The sequence below is a fragment of the Marmota marmota genome, unplaced genomic scaffold (genome assembly GCF_001458135.2).
Source record: "Marmota marmota marmota unplaced genomic scaffold, marMar, whole genome shotgun sequence".
Taxonomy (NCBI): domain Eukaryota; kingdom Metazoa; phylum Chordata; class Mammalia; order Rodentia; family Sciuridae; genus Marmota; species Marmota marmota.
This window is the reverse complement of record NW_026000005.1, coordinates 28,595,493-28,608,668: the sequence shown is the minus strand read 5'-3', so window position 1 is coordinate 28,608,668 and position 13,176 is coordinate 28,595,493. Positions and strand designations below refer to the sequence as shown.

Sequence of the window (13,176 nt, the reverse complement as noted above, 5' to 3'; positions counted from 1 at the left end):
TGTTCCTAGATTACACCAGACACCATCCAGATTGAAATAACCTAAATGTTAACAAGCAAGACTGATTAATAATAGTATATTAAGCTGATTTACTGTAACTCTTAAAGATGATAATTAGGAAGGCCTTAGTCATATTTTAATGTCTAGTTAAAAGCTCTTTTAAAAAAAACTTTAAGTCTACTTATCACAAGAAATAGTTCTTTTCTAGACAAATACTTTAAAAAATTTAAAAAGCAGAGTCCCACTAAGGAAATTTAATAGGAAACAAAAACATGTTTGGATAATATTTGAGTATATGATACAAGTTTTTTATATGTGAGCTGGAAAATGTTCAAAGGAATTCACAGATTTTCAAAATTTCTTCCAGAGGGGAAAAAACCTTAAAGAAGATTGAACTAAAGGAACTGTAAAGAGCAGTCTCATTTTAAGTTTGGTGGGTGGGGTTGGGTGGGATGGGGTGGGAAGAGAGGGGAAGGATTAGTTCTTGAAGTTCTTGAATAATCCCATACAAATCCTTGCAGAGACTGGTGGGCATTTAATATACATTTGGTTTGTTTCTGCATTGTGGTAATAACATCAACACAGTTTATATCTTATGTACCAGCCATTTAAAATGATGGGATTCTGGATAAAATACTAATTTTGGAGGGTTTGCATTATTTTAAACATTGCATATGGTGTGAAAACGGTATTATTTTATTGTACTGTTTGCATTTTACATTATTTAATCTATGTATCTTGTGATAACACTATATTTTACCTGCAGTGAGTACCAGGTGTTATCCTCTTTAGAAATTTGGAAGTGGAGACTGAGTTGACTAATGATAAATTGCTTCTTAATTCCAGTGAGGTAGGGGACATCCTATGAAAAGTGGTGATGCTTTAAAGTGTCTAGGAAAGCTATGTTGTTCAGTAGCATTAATTTGGCTATGAAGAGTAACAATTCATTTACTTTTTCTTAATGCATTTTTTTAAAGATGTTCTCATTCTGGAGGGGAGAAACGTTTGGAATCTCCTTCTGCTAAAAAATTAACAGATGTAGGAATTAGAAGAATCTTTTCTTCAGAGCACGACATTTTCCGGGAAAGTGTAAGGAAGTTTTTTCAAGAAGAAGTGGTTCCTCATCATTCAGAGTAAGCTCACCTACCTTCATGTTTCAATGTTATATAAAAGTGCCAAATATGAAAATAACTATTTCCTAGAATGTTGTATATTGTGCAGAAAAAATAATGTCAGTGCTTTACTAACATTTTTATTGTTCTTCACCATAATCCTGTAATATCCTAGGATTCTTAAGTTTATAACTTTTTAAATGATTTGCGCTTTTTTTGTTTTGTTTTGTTTTTAAGATAGGTCTCACTGTGTTGCCTAGGCTAGTCTCCTGAATCATGGAATCAAGTGATCCTCCCTTCTCACCCTCCTGAGAATCTGGGACTACATGAATGTGCCATCATACCTGGTTATCTTAATTTATTTATTTTTCTTCCCCACAGTGCTTAAGATAGAGCCCAGAGCCTTGCCCATGCTGGGTAAGTGCTCTGCCAATGAGCTACATTTTTTTTCCTGTTGTACTGGGGCCTCATATATTCTATATGAGGGCCTCATATATTCTAGACAAGAGTTCTACCATGGGAGCTATATCCCCAGTCTTAAATGAATTTTTAAATGTATAACGTACAGTTCAATAGTGAGAATATTAAAAAATTTGAAATTTACTCAAGAAAAGTATTTTTTGAAAACTATGGTTAAGTAGCAGCAAACTGCTAGTCCATTTCATATTCTTTCTTTTTCTGTTTTATGAATGAATTAAAGGAAAGCTCAAAAGGCCAGTGGAGTACAAATCTTCGTAGCTGATCAGCCACTACCTCTGAGCTACATTTCCAGCCCTCTTTAAAACTTTTTTGAGATAGGATCTTGCTGAGTTGCTCAGGCTGGCTTTGACCTTGCAATTCTCCTGCCCTACTCTCTCCAGTCACTGGAATTACAGACATGTGCCACCATACCCAGGTTTTATATTAATACTTTCTTGGTTATAATGACCAAAATTAGCTAAACTCAGAAGCTGTGACTGGTCTGGTGAAAAGCAATCAGCTTTTTGAAGATAAAAGAAATAAAACATACTTAATTCTAGGAGAGTCTTCTTTTTTCTTTTTCTTTCTTTCTTTTTTTTTTTTTTTTTGTACCAGGGATTGAACCCAATGGCACTGAGTCTCAGTACTATTTTTAATTTCCAAACAAGATCTTGCTAAGTCGTTGCTGAGGGTGACATTAAATTTATGATCCTACTGCCTCAGCCTCTTGAGAATTACAGGTATGCACCACTGTACCTGGCTTCTTTGCTGCTTTTCAATTTTGTTTCACAACTATTGTTGAGAATGCCTTGAAATAAAGATAATAGAGTTGGCAGATTTTGAGTGGAGTACTCAAATAACCCATATCTTACTAACTGAATCTACCACTTAAAAAAAAACAAAAATATTTTCACATTTTTTTCACTATTTCTGACTATCCATGGTTTCCTTACTATGCTATTTCCATTTTTAAAGAAGAAAAGCTAGGGATGGGCCTTTAGCAAGCTTGAGGCCCCCCAGTTGGGTGGGGGTAAGGGAGGAGATGGCACAGTCTTCTCAGAAATTCATTTGACAGATAGATCTATGCTGTAAGGTGCTTCTGCTTTCCTGTCATTCCAATTTAAATGTAATGAGGTGGTTTCCTCATGTCAGCTTTCATATGCTATAAATTCAGGAAAGATGCAGAGAATTGTCTTTACAAGACAGGTTAGGCAGATTCCCATGACTATATGGCATAACTAAGCTTGCATGCTGCCAGCACCAACCAGCAAAACTGTACTCATGAATTTCAGTGGGTGTATTTTATAGGTCGAATAAATAGTGAAGAAAGAAGGCAGAAAGTGCCAAATATGAAGAAGAAAGGAAAAGAAAAAGAAGGAGAAATGATTAAGTAGAGTCCAGTTACAAATAGAAGGGTATGACCAGTGTGCATAGTTAACCTTAAACCAAGGATGCATTCCTGCATAAAATTATTCAAAGTGTGGCCATTTAAATAATTTGAAAGAAATCTATCTGATTTTTAAATATTTAATTGCAGATGGGAGAAAGCTGGAGAAGTGCCTAGGGAACTCTGGGAAAAGGCTGGAAAACAAGGGCTGCTTGGAGTCAATATTGCAGAGCAGCATGGTGGTATTGGTGGTGACTTGTACTCCACAGCTATTGTTTGGGAAGAGCAGTAAGTATGGAGACATTTGAAGTTGAGTCATGTTTTGAATGTTCATTTTTTTCAAATGATAATAAAAAATGCTTTCTGATCTTCTGGGAAGATTGAAAATTCAGTGTAAAATGTGAAAGATTATGGCACTTATACTATTGTGCATTTCTTTTTTGGGGATGGGTGGATGGAGCTGGTAGCAGGGATTGAACTCAGGGGCACTCAACTGCTGAGCCACATTCCCAGCCCTATTTTATATTTTATTTAGAGACAGGGTCTCACTGAGTGGCTAAGTGCCTCACTAAGTTGCTGAGGCTGGCTTTGAACTCATCCTCCTGCCTCAGCCTCCCAAACTGCTGGAATTATAGGCATGTGCTACTGTACCTGGCTCCTGTGCATTTCTTAAATGTGGGAAATCAGAAAATCCTCTTTTATGTTGTTGAAATAGGTACTGTTGAAAGTTAAAGAGTTAATTTCTGGTTGGCTCATATGGTTATTTTTTCCTTTTAAAAAGATATTTTAAAGAGAACAGCAGAATGGAAAATTATTATCAAATACACTAGAAGTCTAATATATAAGAACAAAGGTTTCAGTTAAAATGGACAAAAGATTTGAAGGAACATCTTTATAAAAAAATGAGTTAGGTTTTTTTTTTTGTTTTGTTTTTTGTTTTTTGTTTGTTTGTTTTTGTAGTTGTAGATGGACTTGTTTATTTTTATGTGGTGCTAAAGACTGAACCCAGTGCCTCACACATGCAAAGCAAGTGCTCTGCCACTGAGCTACAACCCCAGCCCCAATTAGGCTTTTTTAAGTAGAAAAAGTTCATCCTTACTACCAACCAAAAGTAAATTAAGTTAACCTGGAGGTACCATTATATATATTAAAAAAATTTATGAAAATGAGAATTCTTATCACATAGTGTTGACAAGTGGTAAAAGTGGCATATTCGTATACTACTGGTGACATTATAAGGGGATTAAAATGGTAAATATATGTATAAAAAGTAAAAATTTGTTCACTCTGATTTAGAATGGCATTTGGGGGAATTTATCTGAAAAATAATTTAATAGGAAAAAATAGAAGCTATGTTCAGAAATCATTATCATGTTAGATCATAATCGCCAAAATTTTGAAGCAATTTAAATCTGTAACAGTGAGATAATGAATAAGAAAATCATGGGACATAAATAATTTGGAATATTTCGCAGCTTTTTAAGATTATAATAAAAAAAACTAAGTTAAAAAGAGGATTTTTGTTATGTCATATACTTTAAGAAGAAAACAGCAAAGTAAAAAATTCATAGGGACTACATCTACATTAGGATATATCCAAAGATAATTTTCCATAATAAAAATAGTTTATGTGTTAGGGTTATACAATTGTAGGTGATCAGTAATTTATTTCTTAATTCTTTAAATAATTATTTATTGAGCTGTTAGAACAGTGTTACTATTTTAGAACCAACAATAAAAAGAAGAGTAAAAACAACATTCAGGAAGGTCATAGGTTTATGAGGAAACAGGCTGTTTGCACACAACCTACCACACAATCAAGATCTTTAATACTTTATTGTTCCAATAGTCATTTTTAATTGAAAATTAAAGACACTAAGAGTAGAACAAAATAACTATCTTATGTTTTTAATACTTTTTTTTTCTTTTTAAGAGCATATTCAAATTGTACAGGGCCAGGTTTTAGTCTTCATTCAGATATCGTCATGCCTTATATTGCCAACTATGGCTCAAAAGAACAGATTGAGCACTTCATCCCCCAGATGACGGCAGGCAAATGTATTGGTGCCATAGCAATGACAGAGCCTGGTGCTGGAAGGTAAGTCAACCTTCTTTTGGTTTTAAATTCTTGGAAGCAGTGCCCTAATAACAAACATTTTCTTAGTATGTTTGGCTCTCCATATTTGTCAGTTCTGCAACCATGAATTCAAATGACCTCAAATCAGAAATACCCAAAAAAAGAAAAAAATTGTGTCTGTACTGAACATGTACTTTTTTCTTGCTACTGAGCTACAACCCCAGCCCTTTTTATTTTTTATTTTGAGACATGATGTTGCTAAAAAAATTGCCCATGCTGGCCTCAAACTTGCAATCCTCCTGCCTCTGCCTCCTGAGTAGCTGGTATTACAGTAGCCCAGCAGAAAAGTCTTTACTTTAATAACTAAAATTTAAGGTAAATACTCAAAGAGAATACCTTAGTTTCCTGTGGCTTCTGTAGCAAACTACCACCAAAGTTTATGACTTAAACAACAGAAATGGATTCTTTAAACAATTTGGAAGGCCCAAAATCCAAAATCAGTATCATTGGGCCCCAAATTAGTTATCAGGAGAGCCAAGCATCCTTCAGAGGGCAGAGAGAAGAATTTACTCCTTGTGTTTCTATCTCCTGGTGGCTCCTGGTGTTCCTTGGCTTATTGCCTTTGTGACCATATTGCTTTCTCCTTTTCTGTTTATGGAATCTTCCTCTCTTAGTCTTTCTCTCCTAAGGACATTTGTGATTACATTTACAGGTCATCCAGATAATTCACTATAATCTTCCCATCTCAACATCCTTAAGTTATACTTTTCCATATAAAGCCACATTTATAGATTTTAGGGATTACAACCTGATATTTTAGGGGTCATTATTCATCCAAATAAAGAGTTATAAAAAAGAAAATGTGTCCTGGAGTATAAAAATATAAAGACCACATAGAAGAAGAATCAGAAAAATTTCACAATATATGTGGACTATTTATTTATAATGCTAATCACTGTAGGTTTTTGAAACCTAAATTTCTAACAATAGAGGATTGTTAGTTAAAAATCATGGTAAATTCACATGATGATATTCTATGTAGATAAAAAAACATTGGATATTATTATGTATGGTTCCAATTTTACATATGTACATTTATAGGTGTATCTAAATCTATGGAAAAATAATTGCAAGGATGTATTTTTAAAATGTTCAGGAGATAAATTCATTTGTTAAATAAATTTTCTTTGGAATACTTTCTATATTTCTTTATATTTTAATTAAAATACTGTTTAGATTTTTAAAAAATTCTACTTTTAGAGCAAGTTTGTTACAAAAAACAGCATTTTAGATGTAGTCTTTTTTTTTTTTTTTTTGGCAGTATTTGTTTTTGGGTATTGAATACCGGGTCTTATATATGCTAGGTCAGCACTTTACCACTGAAGTACAACCTCAGCTATTTTTTAATTTTAAAACAGAATCTCGCTATATTGTGATCCTTCTGCCTCAGGGTTCCAAATAGCTAGGATTACAGGAGTGTGCCAGCACATCTGGTGAGAAATAGTATTTTTAATAGCTAAATTCTTGATGAGAAGAAGTAGAGGAAGGAACCAAAGTATGTAAAGGTAGGTAAAATATATTGTGATAACAGAATTTCAAGAGTGAGCCAATTTGTGGTTTTGAGCATTGTTGGGCTTTTATGTATTCTATGAAGTCTGGCTAATTTGTTTAATTTTTGTTTTTTTGCTGTGCTGGGAATCAAACCCAGGGGTTGATATGCTAGGCAAGTGCTCTACTACTGAGCCACATCTCCAGCCCAAGGTTATTTAATCTTAATCATACATTCATTCATAGAATGACTAGAATATAATATATTAGACATGATTTTTTTAGTTCAATTGTGTGAACATTTCTTACATTAAGATTTTTATAATGGCATATCCAGTTTGAATGATCACATTGTATATATACTTATATAATAGCATTTGTCTAATTTCTTTTTTACCAACTGATGAATTTTTTTATCTTTTCTTTCAATTACAGTGACTTACAAGGAGTAAGAACAAATGCCAAAAAGGATGGAAGTGATTGGATTCTCAATGGAAGCAAGGTGTGTAAAGAGGGACTTCTCTGACCCTTCTTTCCAGAGTCATGCCATGGGTAATGATGTTATTATATAAGGATTCACTTAGGAATTGTTTACTTAAGTATTTGTGAGGTGGAGAGAAATTTACAAGTTATTTACATGACACAAGATCTATGGTAACCCATCTGTGTTCTATGCTGCATATGTTCTTAAAAATACCTCAAAGGTGGTTTTAGCTTCCAAACAGCTCTTCGCAAAAAAGAGAAAAGTGGGAAAGTTAGGTTTATATTACCCCAACATGGGACAGACAATAGCTGAACTTTATGAAAGACTGGGGAAAAAGCTTTCTGATAAATATCAAAAAGAGTTTGAAAGATACCAGATCATAGAATCCTTTTCAATCCTATGTACAGATTTAGAGAGCTCCTCTAAACCGGATCACAGATGGTTCAAGAGCAAACATATCTCTTAGAACCTAATATCGTTCAGGGAAAATGATACCTAGAATTATGTCTGGTATATACTTAGTATATATTTTTTGTTGACTGAGTATTAAGTGAAGAAAAAATATTCATTTTCTACACTGTTTTAAGAAGTCTTGTCGAAAATATGTTCCAGGGTCTGTTGAAGGTGAGTTTTTCTGTGTTATTTTTATAACTGGTGCTGGGGGTTCCAGGGCCTCATACATGCTAAGTATGTCCTCTGGTACTGAGTTATGTCCCCAGCCCTATTTTCTTCACTAAATTTTTTTTTTTTTTTATTTCCAGTTAGTTTTAGTCTAATACATTTTTCCTTTTTTTTTTTTTTTTTTTTTTGTAGTACTGGGAATCAAACCTCTGACTTCACACTTGCAGGGCAGGCATTCTGCCACTGAACTCCAATGAGCTATATATCTCCAGCCCAGGCTGATACCTTTATATTTACAAAGTCAAATATAATCATAGCACTGTCAAATTCCTAAAAGTTTCTAAATGATCTCAATTTCTGTACTTATATTATCAGAGACTGGTAACAATTGTGAACCAACATCAGACTGCAGACCAAATTTTGAGCAACCGAGTTCTAAGTAACATTCCATAATCAAGTTTTATAATTACTATGCAGAAAAATAATATCTGTGCTATTAAATAATTTGGAAAGTGTGCATAACTTCTCTTTGATATGCTGATGTACATTATGAATCTCTAAAAATTGGATACAGTATGTTTTGTATCCTAGGAAATTTTCTTTTTATAGAATGTTAAGAATCACTGATTTATTCAAATACACTTTAAGAGATTTAGTCTAAATTATTCATCCTAAGGATAAGAAACAGGTGATAATTTCAATATATAATCAGTTAATACCCTGCATACAGAAAGCTGTTTTGAAAGAAAAGTGGGGTATTTGGTCAAAAGTAGAATGGGAACCATATTTTGTTATGACTGGATTTCTAAGCAGGCCCAGTCTGCTTAGTTACAGTCTTCTGTGGGAACTACTTAGGAAAGATACCACTGACTGTTTCAAAAACTGCATTAGGAATAGTAAAAAGGTACAAAACAAGTAAAAGTGAAGAAATGAGTAAGCACATACAGTACATTAGAACTAATATGCAGTCACTAAAATGACAACACTGTTTTTTAAGTATATATTATTGTTATGTTAACATTAAGTGAATAAACAGAATGCAGATATAGAATAATTTTAATAATAAGAAAAGAGATGAGAAAGGAAATTCCTAATGGTACTTATATTATGGACTCTGAAGATTTTTTCTTTCTTTATAACTACATCCTATCTATATAGCATCTACAATGAGCTATATTATACTATTAGCATTTGATTAAAAAATTACATCTCTCATTACAAATAATGCCAGTCCTTTTTGAATTTTTGATTTTCATAATTAGGAAATAAATAAAAAAGGCCACCAACAAGAATTATCTTACAACTTTCTTAGGAAGGGAATGAGTCATGATGCAAATACTCATATGAGGTTAGGTGACTGTACAAATGGTTCAGAATCTATTCATCCTCTTCTGAAATTACTTCCAAAAATAACTTTTGGAAACTTTACTTGATTTTACCAATCTGAGATCAGAGTATACAAGTGAATAGTTTCTGCCCTATGAACTGTTCCTTTTTTTCTATTCCATTGTTTATTTTTAGAATATTTAGTTTTCAACTCCTGGATTTGAAACAAAAAATTACTCAACTATGTCAACTACATCAAATGGTTACTATTATTGTAGAAAGATAGGAAAATTTGGAGAACTTGGATAGTAATAAGGAAGTGATGGAGCTACATTGTTGAAAACAACAGTTTTCCCATCATTTATAGAATCCTTTTGGAGAATGTATGTTTCAAAATATATTCAAAGAACATCTCTGAAGGCCTCTTATATGCCAAAAACTACTAGCTGAGGATAGACATATTAATAAGAAATGGCCAGGCATCCTAGTAGGGAGGGATGAGTGTCTTTTATTTTTGTGTCACAACAATCACACCACGACTGCCTTCGTTTACAACAATATAATTTTCTCATTTCCCATTATTTGAATACATCAGCACTATGCATTTTAGAGCACAGATCTTATAAAGCCATGGACATTAATTGATAAGAATAAACATCACCATTCTATGCCCCTAATACTTTGAAGAGAGAAATAAAAGCAGATCATTTGAGTAAGTCTGATAAACACTAAGATGCTGGGTAAATTGATGGTGCTATTGGAGCACTTAGCTAAGCTGGGGAATTTAGAAGACTTTTTGAAAGATATGATGCCTGAACTCAGTCCAAGATGAGTAGAATTCATCCTAGCTGAATTTATTCTGTAGCATCTTAGGAGCTATACAAAAGTTCTTAAGTGTGAAGGTGATAGGATTAGGTTGCCCTTTAGAAAGATCCCTTTGGTTTTATGATGGATTGTAGAACTACAGAGGGTTCGATTGTAGCAACTTGTGCAAGAAATGATAAGAACCAGAAAGAAGGTAATGATAATAGAAGTGAAAGGAGGGGAATAGATTTTTAAAGTTTTAAAACGGATTAGAAAGAATTGGATTCTGAGGGGCTGAGGTTGTAGCTTAGTGGTAAAGCATTTGCCCAGCTGGTGTGAGGCACTGGGTTCAATCCTTAACACCACTTGAAAGCAAATGAAATAAAGATATTGTGCCCATCTACAAGTTAAAATAAAGAAAAAGAAAAAAGAACCGGGTGTCAAGTTAAATGTGAAGCAAGATGATAGCATGATTTATTGAAACATTCATTGAGATAGGGAAACAGGTTGGCATTCAAGATTGGATAGGAATTTGGAATAGGAAGGCATGTGTTCTACCCAGGAGTCTCCAGGTGGAACTGTCCAAAAGCAGATAGGTATAAAGGTCTAGATCCTATCAATAAATATGTTTTAAATAAAGATTTGGATTCATTAGCATGTAGTGAATGACTAAAGTGAAGAAAGTGGTTGAGATGATCCAGAAAAGATGTAGAATGAGGAGATAATTATTAATATTTTCCCTGGTTATATTTTGTTTTCTGAATCAATATCTTTGAATATTTAGTTATTTTTTTTCCTTAATTATTATCTCTTCCTTCTTTAGGCTATTTTTTAAAAAGTAGTCTATCTATTAAAAAACATAAAAATTAGGCTTTTTCAAGAAGTGATAAATCTGGGAGTATAGATATTTAATAGTGTAATGCCAGTTAGAGCAGATTTCCTTTTCTAATGGGTGGCTTCCCTCTGAAATTCAGTGTATCATTTTAATAGACAATTTGGTTTATTATAAAAAACACAATCTCTTCAAATTGTTGTTAATATTTATAATATTAAGAAAATGCAGGGGCTCCGTGATGGAGTACTCCCCTAGCATGCCTGAAGCACTGGGTTTGATCCTCAGCACCACATAAATATAAAATAAAGATATTGTGTCCACTTCAAACTAAAAAATAAATATTAAAAAAAAGAAAATGCATATGCTTCATTCTTTGAGGCATTGGATGATTTTTCCTCTGCTCTTTAACAACCTCATGTATGAATAATCAACCCTGAATGTATTGATATGTAGAGAGAGGTATGAAGTATGTTCTGCTTGTTCTAGTCTTCTTGAATGTGCTCTCCCTCAATCATAACTTGAACATGGACCTCAATATTGCAGAGTGTTGTAGTGTACTTGGGTTTTTACAGGTATTCATCACTAACGGCTGGCTAAGTGATGTTGTGATTGTAGTCGCAATCACAAATCGTGAAGCTCGCTCTCCCGCCCATGGCATTAGCCTTTTTCTGGTAGAAAATGGAATGAAAGGATTTATTAAAGGACGGAAGCTACATAAAATGGGATTAAAAGCCCAGGTAAGTCATGGTATAAATTTTATTCAGATAATAACTGAGGTTATTATCATTGAAAATAAGATATATAGAGAATTACATGTGGTACAATCACAACTGCCTATCTGAATTTCTAAAATGTTTTTCAAAAATGGTAGTGGAGATTCATTTTCAGTAATGCCACTATATCTCTTTCTAGTATTCAGCAGTGGGAATGAATTAGGATATTTTGAAAATCTGATTTAGAAATGGCAAAATTAGAGCTGAACATGGTGGCACATGCCTGTAATCCTAGTTGCTCAGAAGGCTGAGGCAGGATTACGAGTTTGAGGCCAACCTGGGCAACTTGAAAATACCCTGTCTCAAAATTTAAAAAACGAAGAAAAAAAGGACTGGGAGTATAGCTCAGTGGGCATGCACAAAACCCTGGATTCAGTCCCCAGATTTATTTAAAAAAAAAAAGGAAATGGAAAAATTAACTGCATGCTTTAATAAACCATCTATATGAAAATTACTGAAGAAAATTATGAAGAACAGAAAATATTTTTCTATACACTACCAAAGAAAATGTTTTGCTTAATAAGTATTAGAAATTTCCACTTCACAGTTCCTAGAAAGCTGGACAGTATTAGAGCTTGAATGACAGGGCATTGCAGTGGGAAAACCATAGTTTTAGAATTAGAAGGACCTGGATTTGAAATCCTTGTTTTACCCCTTACTACTTATGTTCACTAACCACTCCTACATGGCTTCTAATTTGGTTCTTTTTTTGTTTTGTTTTCCTTGAATGGAAATAATAAGTCTCTTCACTGGGTTATAATGAAACATAAATGACCTCATTCACTAGTCAATTGTATGGTCTTTTAGGATACTGCAGAACTGTTTTTTGAAGATGTCCGATTGCCAGCTAGTGCCTTACTTGGAGAAGAGAATAAAGGCTTCTACTATCTCATGCAAGAGCTTCCACAGGTCAGAAATGTTTGAAGAGTCCATCTATTGATTAGATATTGGACTGGAGTAGAATAATATAGAACTATCTAAATTAATGTGTGTAGAACTTGTGGAAAAACAGTCATTTGCATATAAAGTTATAAAACAGAGCATGAATGTTACATGTAGGCGAGATAAATAAATAACTGAACTCAAATATATCTAACTGAAGCTTATAAAGTGAATAGGGAAATTAGGTATTTAGTTCTGTGATGCCTTCTTGAAATGATTTCCACTCCTTAACTACAAGTCAAAAACTTATCTCTTTGAGGAAAAAAAAAAGAACTTAGTTCTTTGTAAGGAAATGTCACTGAATACATTTGGCAGTTTTTAAATAACTGGAATCAAAGGGAAAATGTGTTAAGTTCAGACAGAAGAGTTTTGTCACATAGAGTAAGTATCCATATCTGTGTTTTGGGAATGTGGCTGCCTAGTGATCATTGAGTCTCACATGTCAGCTTAAGGGGATACCTTTGCCTGTTGACTGCATGGCATGGGCTAAATTTGTAATTGGGGAAAAAGAGGTAGGGATACTAGCACTTAAATAGAATATGAAAATCATTAGCATGATGAATTAAGCTGGTTAAAGTTGCTTGTACTAATAGATAGAATTTATGCTATGCACTTTAAAATGTTGATTTCCATGGATAAATTAAGTTATATAGTGCCCAGGGATCAAAAAATAAAAGTCAACTATGGAATTCCTTTACTCATGTGAGTAAAGAGAAAACTTAAATAAATTACATACACGTGTATGTATATATGTGTGTATATATATATATATATATATATATATATATATATATATATATATATATAT

The 13,176-nt window shown here is 33.3% G+C and overlaps 1 protein-coding gene across 1 annotated transcript in view; it reads left to right on the top strand.

Moving 5' to 3' along the window:
* The first annotated feature begins 963 nt into the window (after nucleotides 1-963).
* Nucleotides 964-13,176, top strand: part of Acadl (acyl-CoA dehydrogenase long chain) — a 25,705-nt gene continuing 13,492 nt past the window's right edge. The window contains exons 1-6 of the mRNA XM_015480990.2: nucleotides 964-1,133; nucleotides 3,109-3,246; nucleotides 4,892-5,056; nucleotides 7,019-7,085; nucleotides 11,226-11,390; nucleotides 12,234-12,335. Of these exons, the coding sequence (XP_015336476.2) occupies nucleotides 4,944-5,056; nucleotides 7,019-7,085; nucleotides 11,226-11,390; nucleotides 12,234-12,335 (447 nt within the window). The 5' untranslated portion in view covers nucleotides 964-1,133; nucleotides 3,109-3,246; nucleotides 4,892-4,943. The remainder of the gene's footprint in view (nucleotides 1,134-3,108; nucleotides 3,247-4,891; nucleotides 5,057-7,018; nucleotides 7,086-11,225; nucleotides 11,391-12,233; nucleotides 12,336-13,176) is intronic.